The 19,272-nt window shown below is 37.9% G+C and overlaps 2 protein-coding genes across 2 annotated transcripts in view; both read right to left on the bottom strand.

The window, feature by feature from the left end:
- Positions 1–5,375: 5,375 nt before the first annotated feature.
- LOC129757123 (uncharacterized) overlaps positions 5,376–19,272 on the bottom strand; it is a 111,594-nt gene continuing 97,697 nt past the window's right edge. Inside the window, exon 2 of the mRNA XM_055754251.1 lies at positions 5,376–5,941. Coding sequence (XP_055610226.1) covers positions 5,426–5,896 — 471 coding nt within the window. The 5' untranslated portion in view covers positions 5,897–5,941 and the 3' untranslated portion in view covers positions 5,376–5,425. The remainder of the gene's footprint in view (positions 5,942–19,272) is intronic.
- LOC129737782 (uncharacterized) lies at positions 12,577–12,981 on the bottom strand. The gene has a single exon (XM_055728945.1). The coding sequence runs from the start codon at positions 12,979–12,981 to the stop codon at positions 12,577–12,579; it is 405 nt and encodes a 134-aa protein (XP_055584920.1).

Genomic DNA, 19,272 nt, shown 5'->3' with positions numbered 1-19,272 from the left:
AGAAATTATTCGGATGCATAAATTTAAATATCTGAAATAGTTATTTTTTAATATTTCTGGATATTAATGTCAGAGAAATATCGGAGTTATTGAAATATAATAATTTTCATATTTTTTTCATTTCTGAGTGTACAAATTGAATCCACCCTGCAAATGTATTTTCTACCAACACACTCTCTAACAGACAGGGCTGCCATGATCCAGGATTTGTCTGTAAGATAAAATTTCATAACATTCATACAGACATTTAACACAAATTACAATGCACTAATTTACACAGAAACTACTCATATTTAAAGAACATCAACATTTTTAATAGAACTATATGTTTTTCTACGTAATGAGACTGAATAGTAAGACATTGAAGGAGAGGCAGAATCACATTTGCGTTTTGTCAACATGTGTTTTCTTATACATGTGAGAACCCTGGCGAAGGATATCGAACCAAAACAACGCCACGTTGATGCGTGTAATGCGCATTAGACTGGTTCAGCTCATCTATTCGAGTTTTTTTTTACGAGCGATTAAACTTTTCGACTTTTTCATTCAAACTGTAATATGTCAAAAATGACAAAACATCTTTTGTTGAAAATTCACTGAGAATTCATAAAATATGAAGCAAACATGAGTCAAGTTTTAAAACTTATAGGGGCTGTCCATTAATGATGTCACGCAAAATTTGGGAAAAATTTACCCCCCCTCCCCCCTCCGTCACATATTGTCACAAATTCCGTAACCCCCCTTTTGTATTACGTCACGTTTTCCTACCCCCCCCCCCCCTGGAGTAAATTTTCAACTCATAGAAATTTGATTAAAAATGTTGCTTTTTTAAATTCATCAGATTTATTCAAAGAATTGAAAAAAAGGTTAACAACTTTTAACAAGCCTTCAATCATTGCTTAAAACAAATTTCAATCATGAGTCCAAGGATTATGTTGATGACTTTCCATATCAATGACCAAATCTCTATCCAACCATCCAAATCTAGTTCCTCTTTTTAATCCATTCGCAATCCAAATCTTCTCCACAGGTTAGAATAGCCAACCAATCCTGTTCACGTTTTATTTTTTTGTAATGATAAGTGATGTCACGCTCAAGCTGACCCCCCCTCCCCCCATGTCACAAATAGTCACAAAAATCAAAACCCCCCCCCTCCCCCCTTAACGCGTGACATCATTTATGGACGGCCCCATATGGTAGGAATCAGCATAAAAAAGGGGTTCGATTTTGTTTTATTTTGAACGACTTTATGTACAAAAAATCATATCTTCCGATTTTCCAAACTTGTATTGAGATCCAAACCAGAGACTCGTGAACTCTTATTTCAAAGTTTAAATTATTCATTCATCTGAATTCTCTTGTCATTTTGAACTTCAACGGGAGTTTTTTGCATCGATTTTCCGTGCATCGTCAAAATTCAATAGAAATCGAGGTTATCGGTCCAGGAATTGATTTTGTTTTCCTCGAGTAGTTATTGATTCCCATTTAGAGAATTTCTAAAAACTGAAGAAGTTTAGGTTTTAGTTTTCAAGGATCTCTCAGTGAACATTCTGTAGAGCAAAGCGTTTGGTCGTATGTAAGATATTGCAGTTTGAATGAAACAAGTTGAAAAAGTCTAATTTTCATATAATTGATGTATCTAATGTTGCAAATACTTGAGAGAGGTTTAGTGTCATCAAATAATCGAACCAAAAATAATCAAATCTTAAAATATAAAATTATGAAGAAACAATGTCATTGGAGTTGAACGTTAGAAATGTGTAAAGTTGGAGATATTCTTGCGTGCACTCAAACGTCTATTAAATTATGCACGGTACTGGTAGTAAATAATTTGTAAAACACCAACCACTTAGCTTAAAAAAGCCATCAATTCTATGTTCATTTAAAACCATGCATTATAAGCAATGCTGAATACATTGAAGTAATTTATCAATATAAAAAGACTTTTTGCACTTATCTCCCAGCGCATCTAGTTCCTAGCTTCAAAATTACTTTATTGTGTTGTGAAATACTTAGAAATCAATTATGTTCATTCTCTATGAGTCCGACTGTGGTCAGCAAAAAATAGTAAAAATGAACCGGTCTAATTCCAATTCTTGCAAAACGGTTTCCTATTCCTGTCGCAAAATTACGACGAATTATGGGGGCCGAGCGATTCGATTTCAATCGAATATTGACAAATTTATATAGTTCAGATTAGTTTGAAATCATTTTTCTAATTTTATTTCAACACTTTTCTGTTGAATTTGATGATTTTGATTGTTATATGAATTGACAAGAAGCGTTAAAACAAAGAAACACGTTGGGGGGATCACTAAGTTCGTCTTTCAATATGGCGGAGTGTGCCAGTAATTAATTTCACTTCGAGATTTCAAAATCAAATATCTCAAAAAATAGTTTTAAAAGTGACAAATTTGTGATAGAAAATAAATTCACAGGCGTAAGTTTATCATGTGAAGTAGCCCATTAAAGTGGAAAGTTATTTTTCGGCTCTAAAACATGCATTCATGAATTAAGACGAATAAGAGGGATACGACGGAGGAGGGTACCCCTACCCTACTCAATTTGGGTTTCGAAGGGGCAAAGGGACAAACGATTGTCTTGCTTTGCTGTCTTCAGAGATACAAATGGCGTATGCAAAACGTGAGCAAATGGCTTCAGTGTTTCTAGACATAAAGGGAGCTTTTGATGCAGTCTCAATAGAGGTTTTGTCAGACAAGTTGCACTCCCGGGGTCTGCCTCCTCTATTGAACAACATCTTATACAGCTTGCTTTGTGAGAAACATCTGAACTTTGCTCACGGAGATATTGCAGTTAGAAGAACCTCTTGCATGGGCCTCCCGCAAGGTTCATGTTTGACCCCACTTTTGTACAACTTTTACGTAAGTGACATCGACAGTTGTCTCTCTGAAGGCTGCACTCTAAGACAACTTGCAGATGACGGCGTAGTGTCTGTCACAGGATCTACTGAGTCTCATTTGCACAGACCCTTACAAGATACTTTAGACAGATTGTCTTCCTGTCTTAAGCGCGGACTTGGTCTCCCATCTTGGGTACAGCCTTCGTTGCAGGTCCGGATGGGAATTATGGCCAGAGGCCCCAGGTGGACTTTATGGCGTAGGGGTACATAGTATCATGAGTCGTCCAATTGCACCCATGGACCCAGAGTAGCATACTGGGGGAACTCGGTCGCTCGCCGTGCCTTGGAATGCAATCCGTAAAAAGGATTTACCACCTGGGTGATCAACTAATAAAAAAAAAAGATTGTCTTCCTGGGCTTTGGGGCTTGGGATTGAGTTTTCCCCTCAGAAAACGGAGATGGTTGTTTTCTCTAAGAAACATAGACCTGCTCAACCTAAGCTTCATCTCCTAGGCAGAACGATCACTCAATCGAGGTGTTTCAAGTATCTTGGGGTTTGGTTTGATTCCAAGTGTACCTGGAGAGCTCACATTGAGTATCTGAAAGGAAAATGCCAACAAAGAATCAATTTTCTCCGATCAATCACTGGCACCTGGTGGGGACCCCATCCAGAAGATCTTTTAAAATTGTATCGAACTACGATTCTCTCAGTAATGGAATATGGTAGCTTCTGTTTCCAGTCAGCTGCCAAAACTCACCTCATCAAATTCGAGCGTATCCAATACCGCTGTCTTCGCATCGCTTTGGGCTGTATGTCCTCAACGCACAACATGAGTCTTGAAGTTTTGGCAGGAATGTTCCCTTTGAAAGATCGATTCAATTTACTATCACTTCGGTTCCTCATCAGGTGTGAGGTCATGAACACATTGGTGATTGTAAATTTTGAAAGGCTACTTGAGCAAAATCTTCAAACCAGATTTATGTCTATATACCATACCCTCATGTCAATGCAGGTAAACCCTTCTTTGTATTCTCCAACTCGTGTTTGCAGCCCTGACTACGATAATTCTTCTGTCCAGTTTGATTTGTCTATGCAGCAGAAAATTCGTGGAATCCCAGATCCGCATCGCCCACTTCTGATTCCAAGAATTTTCGAAGCTAAATAAAGACACGTCGATGCTGATAAAATGTTCTTTACCGATGGATCACTTATAGAAGAATCAACGGGATTTGGAGTGTTCAACGAAATCTTCAGCGCCTCTTACAGTCTCCAGTCACCATGTTCTGTGTACATCGCAGAGTTAGCTGCTATCCATTGCGCTCTGGATAGTATCGCCACACGACCTGTTGAACACTTTTATATTATAACTGACAGTCTCAGCTTCGTTGAAGCAATCCGTTCAATAAGACCAGGAAAATACACGCCGTACTTCCTCGAGAAGATACGTGATACGTTGACTACTTTATCAAGACGTTGCTTTACCATCACCTTTGTCTGGGTCCCCTCACATTGCTCAATAGTAGGCAATGAGAGGGCGGATTCTCTTGCAAAGGTGGGTGCGATGGATGGCAACATTTACCAGCGTGAAATCGTATTCGACGAATTCTACTTCTTGGCTAGGAGAAACTCTCTTATCAACTGGCAACGCAGATGGGACGAGAATGAGTTGGGTCGGTGGCTCCACTCAATTATCCCAAAGGTAAGCCTTAAACCCTGGTTTAATAGATTGGACCTGAGTCGAGATTTTATTCGTTTATTTTCCCGTCTCATGTCCAATCATTATTCCTTGAATGCGGTACTCTATCGTATAAATATTGCTGGCAGCAATGTATGCGGTTGTGGCCTAGGTTACCATGACATAGAGCATATTGTTTGGTCTTGTGAGGACCATCTTGTCGCTAGAACGAGTTTCATAGACTCCCTTCGGGCCCGAAGTAAACCACCCAACGTTCCAGTAAGGGATGTGTAAGCTGTGATGGACTTGGACTACATGTTCGAAATATACCTTTTCTTAAAAGCTATTGATCTCCGTCTATAATTCTTTTTATTTTCATATTTCCCTATCTATTTTCTATTCTCTTCAAAAAGTGTTCAAAAAGTGATCTAGACCTAAGCAAACAATTGTAAAAACAAAACGAGTTTGGCTCCTTAAAGCCTCAAGGTATGAGCCGTTTCAAATAAAGAAATTACAAAAAAAAGGACTTCATAAGTTTTATTAATATATTACATTTATTAGTTATTATTTTATAATGTAGTTTATCAGCTGACATAGTCAATTGAAATATATATTTATAAATAAATCGAAAGATTATCAGGAATTCATGATGGCACACTGCGCACATGGTCGCAGTACTGCTCAGTTCAAACAAATTTCAATTCAACTTTTCACGCCGATAATTTATCAAATCGAATCGCATTGTCATGTGCCAACACTGGCTGTATCCTTTTTTCTTTCTGAAAAAAAATAATAGAGTGCCATTTAAATGGAGTACGTTTGGAGAAAAACGAACTGACCTATCACGCATATTAAATTAAGGATTTGAAAAAAAGTATTGGAATCAGGTTTAATTTCCGTCTCCACTGTCACTGTCAGTATCATCTTCTGAAGATGACGACGAGCTGCTTGCCATATTTTCCATGTAACTGTTGACATCGTTATTTAGTTGTCGGTGGATACGTAGAGCGTACCGAGTTATTCTGCGATTCAAATTTGGACTAGCTACAGCAGCTAATCGTGAACTGTTGGCGACTTCCGAGACTACTTGATTTGTTGCAGTTCCTGTGATTGTGGCTGATGAGGAAGATTGAGATGACGACGTGCTACTACGAGTATTGTATGTATTGCCAGTGCTAGAACCACTACTTCCAGCGATAGTTTCTGCAGGTCGATTAGGATTACTGCTCTGTAAGGCGTTCAAATCGTTCCGGCGAATTAGCTGCTGCCGTAAAAATTCTTCCTCGCGCATTTTTTTAAATTTTTTCTGAGTTTCAGCTATTTTTTTAATCATTCCATGGTGCTGCATTACTTTCTTCATACATGCTTCGCAAACGGTTTTCGGCAGTGGGTCTGATGGAGAAATCTGGAAATAGACATAATTAAAAATGTATTCAATGAAATCAAACAATATACACGACGATTCTAAGGCTAAAACCTGGTAAGATTTTTCAACATTAATATGCGCAGTATCTGGAGAATTTGCGCAAGAGCTACAGTATAACACTTTGTAATTGTAATTGTTCTTTATTGATTTAACGTCAGCCCATCGATATAAAATCATAGTTAGGGTCAAGGAAATATAATTTGATAGTAACAAGTGAATTAATCAATTCTTATCTCTTTTGTAAACAGTTTATATGTATATTTGAAAAATATTTTATGCATTATTCAAACTCCTCATTTCATGTGAATGGCGCACGTTTTGTTCACTGTTTAGTTATTAAATAAATTTAATAAGTAATTTTTTTAGATTCACCCTAAACTGATAATTCCCCTTTGAAATAACAGTTGAGTAGCCGCGACGATTACGGCCCCCCTCTTACTAACCCAAAGTTAGGAAAAATACTCCCGGCACATAAAAACTTCATAAGTAAAATGCCTTAATAAAACCATTTGTAAATATAGACAAACATCGTCTCAACCAATTATTTATAGACTGAATAAACGTGAACAACATAAAATTGACGTTAAAAACCCAGTACGAAACGGCAATCGAACCCATGCATCCAGTGGACCTGTTGGCGCATCATGCGAATCGCTCGGCCACCGAGACGTACACTCAGAAATATCCAGAAATATTAAAAAATAACAATTCCAGTTATTTAAATTTATGCACCCGAATAATTTCTTGGCGTGTAATGATCCAATGCATAAAATTTAATAACCGAAATATTATTTTGTTCAAACAAACGCTTTGTAATTTGTGCGTTTGAGTCCCAACTCAACGGGTATGAGCACGTGCTAGATTCTTCAGTTGCAAAATGCCGCTCAACTTGACTGCATGCAGATTCTATTCTTTTCGAATTTGTGAATCATCTTTGAAAAGGATGGAATCTATAGCAGAAAAGAATTTTTAAAGGGAAAGTGCATTTGTTTTGTATGCTATGGTCAATAATGCACATTGACCATAGAACTTATACGAAAATCAAACGATTTTCGTTTGCTTTTTCTGATTATTTCTGCTTTAAGCGTTTGCCTTTACGTCCCGGCTCAAACTTTTTTTTCTGACCACCAGATGTCGCTTCCATAACAATCATCCCATTTCTCAATGCATAAATTTTAATCGCAGAAATATTTCTCAGCGAGAAATATCCCAGTAATTACACCATGAGAAATATCCGTGTGCGTAAAGAGGGAGAAACGTGAAAATACCTAAAAATTAATTGTTTGATATTTTATTTATTTCTGAGTGTACATACATACGTCATTGTGTCATGCCATTGAGCTGCCGCTGAACGAAAATCATAATACAAATGAACACGAATATGTATATGTATATACATATTAATCAGCTATCCGAGATATTAACTAAACAGTAACGCTACAAAGTGCTCCATACAAGAGTTTAGAGAATTTGGGAAGCTTTTAGGAACAGGCATATAATTAAAAGGGAATTAGCTCCTAATGTTATTTTCCAATAATTATTGGGCAAAATTTTGTCATGAAAATGTACTTGCAAGACACGCCGACGGAAAAACATTAGATTTTTTTACAAAATTTTTCGAAAAATGTGCAAACAACTCTCACATAAGAGCAGACATTCCAGAAGTGCGTTTTTCATAAATGAAATACCGCTCTTAAATAAATCTATAAAAAATCTAAATCATTTTAAATCTTCTTCCAGTACAAAAAACAACTCAAACACTCCATTCATTCCAGAAAAAAACCATCAAATTTGCTACTTTGGTTAACAGAAAACAGGATAAAATTCCAGTTTTTTCAACCAGGTTTTTTCCTTGTTAGAATGCTTTCCGAAACAGAACTTTCTTAAATTTAGCTTACAAATATCTCCAATGATTTTTTTTGAATGAATGTTTTTGTGAAAATATCACTTCTTCATTCAAAAACTTTTAAAATACTAAGGTGTGTTTTCAATCGCAAGAAAAACATCAGTTTTTGAAACTCAATTTGTCGCTTAGTAGCTATCAATATTTTTTCGAAAAATATTGAAAACACTAGAAGAAGACCTAAAAGCTAGAGTTGATTCTACTTACTTTTCAAGAGATCTCTGAAGTAAAAAGCCGTAGTAAAATGAGTTTTAAATTCATCGAAAATTTACACCCTTTTGTTTACCTTTTTTCCTAACTACTGTAATATAAATGTGAATTTAATTCAGTGTTCCTACTAATACATACATGTGCATTGTCGTAGGGATCTTTTATGTTCAGCTAGATAGAAACTGCGCCAGTCCTCACTTGCTACTAAGCCAACACGGTGCACTTTTATATTCGTGCTTTAATAAAACTACCGCTTTTAAATGGTTATAGTCGCGTTTTATTACATGGTGTCAGAAGTGGGATATTGTTGAATATCCCACCAGTGAGTTTGGTTTGATAAAACGTTTATGCAAACTCTCAAGTCTAGATATCCCATCTAATAAAAACGATTTTGTTAGTAAGTTTCGAGATATTTTCGAAGGTTTAGGGAAATTTCCTGGTAAAAACTCTATTGTTTTAAAACCCAATTCCGTTCCACAATTGCACTATAAAAAAAGAATACCTCTTGCTCTACATGATCGAGTTAAAGAAGAATTAAAACTCATGGTTGAAAAAGGAATAATTTCTCCAGTAGATCCAACAGATTGGGTTAGCAATATGCAAGTGGTGGAGAAGCCTAATGGCAGCTTGCGAATCTGTTTGGATCCGAAACCTCTAAATAAATGTATCAAAGGGAGCATTACTTAATTCCAACACAAGAGGATTTACTAAATCGTTTGTCTGGTAAACGGGTATTCACGGTTATGGACCTGAGCAGTGGATTTTGGCAAATGGAGCTTGGTACTGAGAGTTCTAATTTGACTACCTTCATGACTCCTTTTGGGCGTTTTCGTTGGTATAGGGTTCCGTTTGGCTTAAATAACGCACCGGAGATGTTTCAGCGACGAATGGTCAAGATTTTTGGGGATATTCCCGGTGTCGAAATTTATTTCGATGATGTCGTTATTGCCGGTGAAAATGAGACTGAACATGATCATATTTTATCTGAAATAGTTGTACGAGCTCGAGAAAATAATGTCAAATTTAATTCTGACAAATTGCAGTTTCGTCAAGAACGAGTTAAGTTCATGGGTCATTTGATTGGTCAAAATAAAATCTGTCCGCTTGATAAAGATGTTCGTGCAATAACGCATATGCCAAAACCAAAAAACGTTACCGATTCTCGCTTGTTGGGGTTACTCAAGTATTTGGCTAAATTTATTCCCAATTTAACGAAGCGCACTACTCATCTGCGTAGTTTGACCCACAAAGGTGCTAAATGGGAATGGAACGATAACCATAATAATGAGTTTGAAGATTTGAGAGAGTCATTGGGGAAACCACCTATTCTTTCTATGTTCAATCCTACAAAGCCATGCAAAGTACAAACCGATAGTTCGAAAGATGGTTTGGGATGCGTACTCCTACAAGAAGATGGTTCTATAGCTTTTGCTTCTCGCACGTTAACTCAAAGTGAACAAAGGTGGGCTCAAATTGAGAAGGAACTATTGGCAGTTCAATTCGCTTGCACACGTTTCCACAATTTTCTGTATGGTAGAGACTTTGACGTGGAATGAGATCATAAACCGCTAGAAAGTTTAATTAAACGAGATATTGATGATGTAACACCTCGACTGCAAAGATTGTTTCTGGCACTTCTTAAATATCCAGGTTTGAATCTTGTGTATGTGCCAGGTAAACAAGTCTTAGTCGCCGATTGCCTTTCACGTGCGTCTTTGCCAAATACTGAAGATGTAGACGAAAAACTTGAATGTATCGTTCATTCATTAACAAAACGCGCATGTATGTCCAAAGACAATTACGATCGTTACATTAAAACTCTTGAAAATGATGAGAGGTATTTGCGTATTGTTAGGTACGTTCAACAAAGTTGGCCCTCGTATCATACATTGGACGATCTAAGTCAACGTTTTTATAAGTATCGCCATGAATTGCATTACGAAAATGGTCTATTATTTAAAGATCATAGATTGGTTATTCCAAACGAACTCCAAGGTCTTATCTGTAAATGGCTTCATGCCCCTCCTCTAGGTGTTGAGAAAACACTCGCTCGTGCAAGAATGCAATTCTTTTGGCCTTGCATGATCAATTGGTAGAGAAATGTATGGTGTGTGAAAAGTTTAAAAGAGCCAACCAGAAAGAACCTCTTGTTCAAGACGCAATAGCCGAGTACCTATCCAGAAAGTTTCAACTGATTTGTTCGAATATGGCGGGCGAAACTGGTTGGTTGTGATAGACGCATATTCGGGTTTCATCTGCAGCGAAAGGTTACAAGATAAAACCATGGCCAGTGTGTGCCATGTTTTCGAAAGATATGCTATGGTTACCCCTCCCAGATACGTAGTGACAATATACCATTCAACTCACTTGAATACGAAAAATATGCAAACAAAAATAACATACTGCTACAATTTTCTAGCCCTCGATATCCGCAAAGCAACGGACTTGCCGAAAAAGGAGTGGCAATAGCAAAAAACATTCTTAAGAGGTTCTATGAAGAAAGGGATGTAGATCAATATCAATATCGCCTACTTGAGTACAATACAACCCCAATTGCAAGCATGCAAATGTCTCCAAGCCAACTATTCTTCGGGAGACAAGTTTAAACTCGTATGCCAATCAATGAATCACAGATAAAAATGAATCTTTGTTGTTAAGAACAAGTGTCGACAATTCGTTCGTTCGTCTAAAACACGTTCAAAAGAGAATAAACCAAAAAACGTATTATGACCGATCTACTAAGCCGTTACCTTTGTTAACACCTGGCCAAAAAATTATGTTCAGGAAGAACTGTCGAGAGTGGCGTTATGGAACGGTGACCCGTGATGTCAATGGTCGTTCATATATAGTGCGTGATAGCTTCGGAAATCACTTCCATCGTAATCATCGATTTATATCCCCAACAGTCAATAATGAAGATATCCAAGAGGAGCTCATTGAAGGTCAAAATTTGCCAAGCGATCGAAACCCATCTTTCTCAGAGGTTGTATGTGCGCCAGAGGGAACTGAAGATTTTGTTCATAAGAGTACGATTGATTCTTCTCCTAGTTATCTCGATTGTAGAAGTGATACAGACGAATCTGAATTTTTAGGATTTAGTAACACTGAACCAGATGATGAGTCTCACTCGTCCAATGCTGCGGTCGAGTCCGCTATCGGTCAGTGGCAATCTTAAACATTCCATCTCTTGAAAGAAAAAGAAAGCGTGTAATATAAATGTGAATTTAATTCAGTGTTCCTACTAATACATACATGTGCATTGTCGTAGGGATCTTTTATGTTCAGCTAGATAGAAACTGCGCCAGTCCTCACTTGCTACTCAGCCAACACGGTGCACTTTTATATTCGTGCTTTAATAAAACTACCGCTTTTAAATGGTTATAGTCGCGTTTTATCACAACTACAAAACGTGAAAAATTTACCTGGCAACGCGGATCATCAACTGAAAAGGGTACTATTAAGAGCAAACGCACCAATACGGGAGTATACGCGGCCCGGTTTTGCTCATTTCAGCAGACCGATTTTGGTATACACACTCGTTCGCGCACCGGGCGGAAGCATTTTTATTTTTTAATTGAGCATTGCACTGAGAAAACTTTTGCAGAAAATCTTAAATTAAATTTTCGGAGTCGATAGTTTTTTCGCTTAAATTTTGATAATAATCATTAATAACTGTTATAACCTATGATTTATGGTTTTACGTTAAGCGTGTCGGTTCGGCCGCTAACGTTTGAGCCGAACAAAACAAAAGCCAAAAACACAGTTGAAGAGTTTAAATAAACTGGCGAGTTAGTTCTGGGCTTCAACAAGTAATAATCGTGTTATAATTTGTATCCGAAAACGTAGAATTTATAGTGGCGACGAAGATAAATTTAAGTGATAGTGAGCTTTGTGGGAGGGGCAGTGGTTCACAAAGATACGGAACGATAAGCGAGGGATTTCGAACGGAAATAATTAAACACGCAGAGTTAGCTTGTACAACTTTAATAGACAAAGAACAAAGCGGGAATGAAACAATGTGTATAAAGCGATAATGGAACACGTATAAAAGTCAGGGTTGTATTTACGTCACCTTCGACCGGGGGTCCAACACTCCTCCTCGGGAATATCAACCCTAGATCGACATTTCGGCTGGAACCGAAATCAGTCCCAATGCTGCTACAAACTGCTTCATCTTCACGGAACCAAGGGGCTTGGTCAAAATGTCCGCTACCATGTCCTCCGAAGCGCAGTACTTCAACTGGATTTGACCTGTGCTACACAGCTCTCTAGTGTAATGGTAGCAAGTATCGATGTGTTTGGATCTTGTATTTTGTCGATCAAGGTTGGCGAAATCCATACAACTCCGGTTGTCCTCCAATATCAGCGTCGCTTGGTTCTGAACCTCTCCTAGATCTGCTAAGAATGCACGGAGCCATACTGCTTCTTGAGCGGCGCAGGATAGTGCGACGTATTCGGCCTCCATAGTTGATGTTGTCACACTATTTTGCTTGCGACTTACTCAGCTAATTGTCGCTCCACCTAGCTGGAAAAGGTATCCGCTGCACGGCTTACGATCACTGACGTCGGTTGCCCAATCAGCGTCACAATAGCCCATTAGATTCAGGTCTTGCTGCTTGGCTCCTAACTTCAAAGCGTAGTCTTTTGTAGAATGCAAATATCGCAGAACTCTGCGAGCTTCTGTCCAGTCCAGCTCCGATGGACAGCTAACACGACAACTCAATATTCCTACGCTAGCAGTGATATCTGGACGACTGTTCACTGATACATACAACAACGAACCAATTAAGCTGCGATATTCCGTGTTGTCTGCTAACGGTTTACTCTCTTTGACCAATTTGTGATAACCAGGATCCATAGGGTACTTGGAACCTTTGGTGTGCTCTAATCCGAATCTTAAAAACATTTTGCTTAGGAACCCATCCTGTCGCAGATTGTAAAAACCATCGATATCCTTCCAAACTTTCATTCCCAAAAACGAACTTATTTCGCCTAATTTGGAAATTTTTAATTTCGTCTGCAGCGATGCTTCAATTTTCGCTATTTCCTTCTCATTTCGACAAACGACAAGGATATCGTCAACATAAATTAACAACATAAAAAAAAAAAAAAAAAACATCTAGAGTTAAAAGATGTAGCAAACTGGGGGGACGCGGTGGCTCGCCGTGCCTTGGAATACAATCCGTAAACCGGGATTTACCACCTGTGGTTACCAACTAAAAAAAAAAAAAACATCTAGAAGCCATCTAGGTGATGTTAACTAGGTGCACTATTTTCATCCCTCGATGTCCAGCGACAACAAGAAGCGTTCGAAAGGTGGACTGCAGTGCCACGGGGGCAAAAACCTCGTCAAAATCGGTTCCAAATCTCACGGTCTCACACCTTAAGATTGCATTTATTCCGCTCGGGACCCTGATCCTCCGAACCACAGAAAAAGTGCTAAAATGTCACGAAATTCGAATGAAAACTCCCCCGAATCTCGTGAAGCTTCGTTTCTCCTGAAATATGGGATTGAATGTATACGAGTGCACAGGTTCTCGAACAATAGTCCTGAACGTTGGGAGAGCAATCACCTGTACCATCGGGGCTTTTCAGTTGTCACGCGTTCCTTGTCATACCGAGTCTTTCTTTCCTTTTCTAGCGGATGAGAATTGTCGCATTTTGTCACATTTACTTTGTATTTAGTGCAGTTCTCGAAGCAAAGCTGAAAGTGGCGCTAAGCAGAGGTGAACAAGTTGCTTGTGGAAGAATTGCTGGACGCGCGATGGCCCATTTGGAAAACGGTCATGGCCCCAAAACAAATAACTGGAAGTTGCAAATTCAAGGCTGTTTGGTCAATAAACGGCAAAGCTGCGTGATCTGCATCAGTCGAGTTCAACACACGAGCCGGACATCGTGGAAATCAAATTAAAAAACAAAATCACCAAAAAGTGAGAAAAATGAAAGCTGCTGATTTTCGTAATCGTGTGAAGTGAAGTTTTAAGTTCGTACGTATCAATTAATTAAAAAATAAATTTGTTTGAAAACTAAACGCTTTTTTATCAATCCTGCATTCTTTTTCGAAAAAAAAAAACCCAAACCGAACTCACAGGACAGTATCTGAAATCCTTGCCAATCACGGGAAAACCCTGTTTCGAACCTGTGTGGGGCATAAACGGATGAACGCATACAACAGCACATTCTCTCTAAGTGAACTAGTGTGTCCTCCTCAGTTAGGACTCGGCAGTCGATCAGGTAAGCCGCGTATTGGCGTGGCGACTCAGGATAATAAGGTGGGTGATTTCCAGTGGATATTTAGGCCTACACATTTGGCGACCGACAGGCGGCATAAGGCAATTGAATATTTCGTCATGGTTTCGCGCTGTAGATGTGCAGAACCTGTTTCGGAAATCACCCATCAAAAACAGAAACAGTTGGTAGGTGAACAGTGTTGCCAAAAAGAAATATTAGTTGTATCATTGTGAAAAAAACGAGTAATGTGATGCAGTGTTGCTAAACAGTTATTCTAAGAGGAAAAAAACATAATTGAAATATTAAATACGAAGAAAGTGTATAAGTGATGCAAAATTTAAAAATTATAAAATTTTAAAAACTGTAATTTTTTTCGAAAAAAAGTGAAATGGATTGCGTATTGCGAGGACCGCAATAATAAATAAAAAGTGTGTTGGGAGGCCCACTTTCAAACAAAGAATCAATCAGCGTGTTGGGAGGACAGCTGAGATCAGATTGCGTGTTGGGAGGACCGCAAAAGTAAAGTGTGTTGGGAGGACCACTTTAAAACAAAGAATTTATCAGCGTGTCCGGAGGACAGCTGAGATCAGATTGCGTGTTGGGAGGATCGCAAGAGTAATTAAAAGTGTGTTGGGAGGACCACTTTGGTACAATGAATCAATCAGCGTGTCGGGAGGACAGCTGAGAAGAGATTGCGTGTTGGGAGGACCGCTAGAATAAATAAAAAAAAAAGATAATCGATAAATTTACTTTTTTGTCGGGAGGACAATTTTGATCAGATTGCGTGTTGCGAGGACCGCAAAAGTAAAGAAAGTGTAATAGGAGAACCACTTTGATACAAAGAATAGATCAGCGTGTCGGGACCACAGCTGAGAAGAGATTGCGTGCTAGGAAGACCGCAAGAATTTAAATAAAAGTAAGTCGGTTCAATTACTTTGAAACAAAAGAAAGAATAACGTGTCGGGAGAAAAACGAAGATAAAATTGCATTTAAAATCAAAGCTGATTTCGTGATACTCAAAAAGTGTTTTACTTCAAAACAAAACAAAAATTACATAGTGTTTCTGAGGACAGATGAAAAAAGAATTCATTGTTGAGATTGTCGCAAAATTTAAATTGAAAAAATGGTTTTAACTGAAAAAGAAAAATAGAACAACATTTCGAGAAGTCAGAATGTAAAATTCGCGTCACAATAATTTTGAGTTGTGATGAAATGATCAAAGGTTGCGCATTGGAAAAATCCCAGAATTAAGGTAATTTAAAAGCAAGTTACAATGATTACCAATCACAGTAAATGTGTTGAGAGGATATTCTTACCATGTCTTATGATACAGTGAATCAAGAGGTTTTAATACTTCAAAGGGAGTTAGAATAAGCTTATTTTAAAAAAGAGTCTTAGGAATAACAGTTTGATTGATTATTGTATTGGAAAAAAGCACGCATAATGGAGCGACTATCGAAATGAAAGAATTTCTTTTCATCGATAACTCAACAGAGAAAAAAACTTTCACTCCAATTGACTAAATATGTGATAAATGCGATTAATTTCAAGATAGGAATCATCTTTCACAAAGTGAGTTGAAATAACAAGTAGAGTGTGTTAAAAGAACACTTGATGAATATGAATCGAAAACAAGAAATATTTCTTAGGAGCAGCTATTTTAATTGTTCCTGAAGTGTTCATATTGAATTTCAGAAACGGATAAATTTTGTAAAATAGAGCGAAATGTTTGTTGTTCTGGGAAGTGAATCAAAACATCAGTTAAGTTGAAGAATGGAAGTTTTTGTTCATGAACTCTCCTAGTATAACGATTCATATTTTTCATGGAGCAGAAAATCTGGTAAAAAAAACGAATACAGCAAAACATAGAAATTGTTTAGGAAAAAAATCAAAAAGAAATAAAAATGCAATGATTTAAAGGGAGATCGAATCACACATGAAAAACGAATTTATTCAAATATGATTGGCAAATACATAATAGCGAACGTATCATCGTAATAACTAGCGCACACAACAAGTGATCCCCACACCCTTCGGGTTTTTTTTTAAAGTTCGAAATAACTTTTTCGGAAAAATTTCAAATTTAAGATGTATTAAAATATGGCAACCCTGGTGCAATATCCTCATGTCTTTCATGTGTTTGTTAGCATAAATTCAGTGATGATACTGTGGTGTGCGAGTGCAAAAGCTGCGATTAATAAAAAATACGAGAGAGCTGAAACGCGATTCGCCCATGTTTCAACTGCCAATTAACCGTGAGCATGTATTCGTATATTCCGGATAACAGCATCCCGTTTGCGTACATTGAAACATTGTATGAAATGCTGGAGAGGGAATGTGGTCCAGCCGCCCGACAAATAACCAGCAAGGGCGCTCATTACCACATCTAAATCTGTATTTGTGGGAACAACAACGTTGGCGTCTGCCAGTGCTCAGTGGTGGGAGAAAATGACGTCAAAGAGAGAAAACGACATTTGGCGAGAAGACGGCGTCGCTCAAGCAATCCTTGAGTAACAAAAAGATGTCGAGAATGCCCAGAACAAACAGCGTCAGCAGACGTGGCGCGTAGAATCTTCCAAGCATTTTTTTGTGTGTATACATTCAGGCGTTTTGATGTGCATGTCTATCAACAGGCGCATTCTAGTAACTGAAGTGAATTTTACGGTATACATGTCTTTTGCGGAGTTAAAATCGTTGAAACCTCTCAATTTTTCAAACATATTAAACGAGATAGTTCATTTCATGCGTTTCGTGGGCGAAGTGCCAGATTTCTAGCCTCGGAGTTTGAGAATAGGTAGCTGGAAAAAAATAGAATTTGTGCAGAACAAAGAGAAAAATTACCTAAATATTTCTACAAACCAGAATCATTTCTTACCCAACATTATGATTTCTTTGTTGGTTTAATATCAAAAACTAATTCTATTTTTAAAGAAAAATTATCCCCTAATTTAAATAATAAGTATTTGAAAAAGATGAAAAGCAATTTCAAATAAGGTTATAATATGCACAAAATACAAAATAGTAAGTACATAAAATCGAGCATATATGGTAAGACAAAATGGAGTTTTAACTGTATTGCTTACACTAAAGTTCAATGAAACAGGAATGGACGTTTTGAGTTGAAAAAAACATCGCTTGAGAAATAGAAGGCGTTGTTTCTGGAATGGAATATACATTACTTTAGCATTTGAATGGAGATAAAATTCATAATTGTAATAATACTATTTTTTTCAATAAAATTGTTTTTTTCCTGAGAAGAAGAGAGATGTGTGGGGCATAAACGGATGAACGCATACAACAGCACATTCTCTCTAAGTGAACTAGTGTGTCCTCCTCAGTTAGGACTCGGCAGTCGATCAGGTAAGCCGCGTATTGGCGTGGCGACTCAGGATAATAAGGTGGGTGATTTCCAGTGGATATTTAGGCCTACACAGAACCTACAGGCTAATTTGACAGTTGTTTTCCTGAGCTATTTTTCTGTCCCGAGATTGTCCTGTAATTTCAGCTGTTGAAAATACAGGACGAAATAGTCCCGACCACAGGAGAAAAGATTAAGTGTGCACGTTCCGATTGTTGGTTTTATTACATCTGCTCTCCGCTTAAAAAGTGCCCGTTGGTGTTGCAAAACTTACCTGGCGCATAGCTAGCTGTTCCCATCTTGGTTCGTTGGATCTGAGGCCCATCATCCGTCCGGAATACACATGCAGGACATCCCATCGGACACTCTAACTGGATTTTGGTGCAGTATCAAAAACGAAATTTCTTTTCCGTCTCTTCTTCTATTGTAAACAAACAACTGCTGTCAACAATCTCACTGCTCACTTTCATCAGCGATCGTTCCCGGTAACTGAGTCAATCGGGTGTTGTGCTTTTACACTACCGGCCAAAAGTTTTTGCACATGGTGGAAATATTATAAAATGGAAGACGAGGAAAATATATTCTGTTTTATTTGCGAGAGTTTGGTGCAAGATACAACGAAAGTGGTTGAGTGCGTGCACTGCCACAGAGCAGTACACTTCCGATGTGAGAAAATTTATGGCAACAGTATTATGAAAACCAAGAAGAACCCGTTTTTCTGTTCACCGGAGTGCATCGATATGTTTACCCGTGTTTCCCAAGCAGTTAATCGTACCGATTCTGTTAGTGACGATATTAGGAAGCTAACAGAATATGTGCGAGGAATCAAAGAGGATCAGTCGTCAGTTCGGAGTGAAGTTCGAGATGAATTGCTGAAAACCCGTGCCGTAGTGGACAGTTTGGTTGAAACTAACAGAAATATAGAAGAATCGCAGGAATTTCTTTCGAACAAGTTTGAGGAACTTAGAGGAAATTTCAAATCTATTGGGAAGGCAATAAGAGAAATACAATCCGATAACGAGAAGCTTAAAAACACGGTTAGTGTCTGGCAGCAAAAACATTATGATTTGTCGACGAAGGTGGAACGATTAGAGATGGAACTGGATAAAGCTAACAGAAGTGCTTTAGAAAAGAACGCGGTCGTGCTTGGGCTACCGATGAACGCCCAGGAGAATGCCATACACACTTAATCTTTTCTCCTGTGGTCAGGACGATTTTGTCCTGTATTTTCAACAGCTGAAATTACAGGACGATTTCAGGACAGAAAAACAGCTCAGGAAAATAACTGTCAAATGCGCCTGTAGGTTTTAAACAGTTTCCTCCTGTAATTTGCAGGGAGTTCCGAAGTATTCCTGTAGGTTCGGAATGGTTTCTACCAGATAAATATTTAAATGGAATTCGGATATTTCTACACTTTACATAACAAAATCTTTTTTTTAATATTATTTAAATTTATTCACAATTAATAAAACCTAAATATTTCTATTTTAATTTTTAATGTATACAAAAAATTCTTTTGCTGCGTTTCCTAGAGGTTGGTTATTTTTGTTAGGTTGACCTGAAAACAAACAACATGCAAATCTTAGTTTTCAATAACTTTGAATTGAT

The sequence above is a fragment of the Uranotaenia lowii genome, chromosome 1 (assembly GCF_029784155.1).
Source record: "Uranotaenia lowii strain MFRU-FL chromosome 1, ASM2978415v1, whole genome shotgun sequence".
Taxonomy (NCBI): Eukaryota; Metazoa; Arthropoda; class Insecta; order Diptera; family Culicidae; genus Uranotaenia; species Uranotaenia lowii.
The sequence above is the reverse complement of the archived record's forward strand: the minus strand, read 5'-3'. Positions and strand labels throughout refer to the sequence as shown.

Bases quoted from the DNA above. Each gene is read 5' to 3' on its own strand.
- LOC129737782 (XM_055728945.1), bottom strand. From the start codon at position 12,981: ATGTTTTTAAGATTCGGATTAGAGCACACCAAAGGTTCCAAGTACCCT.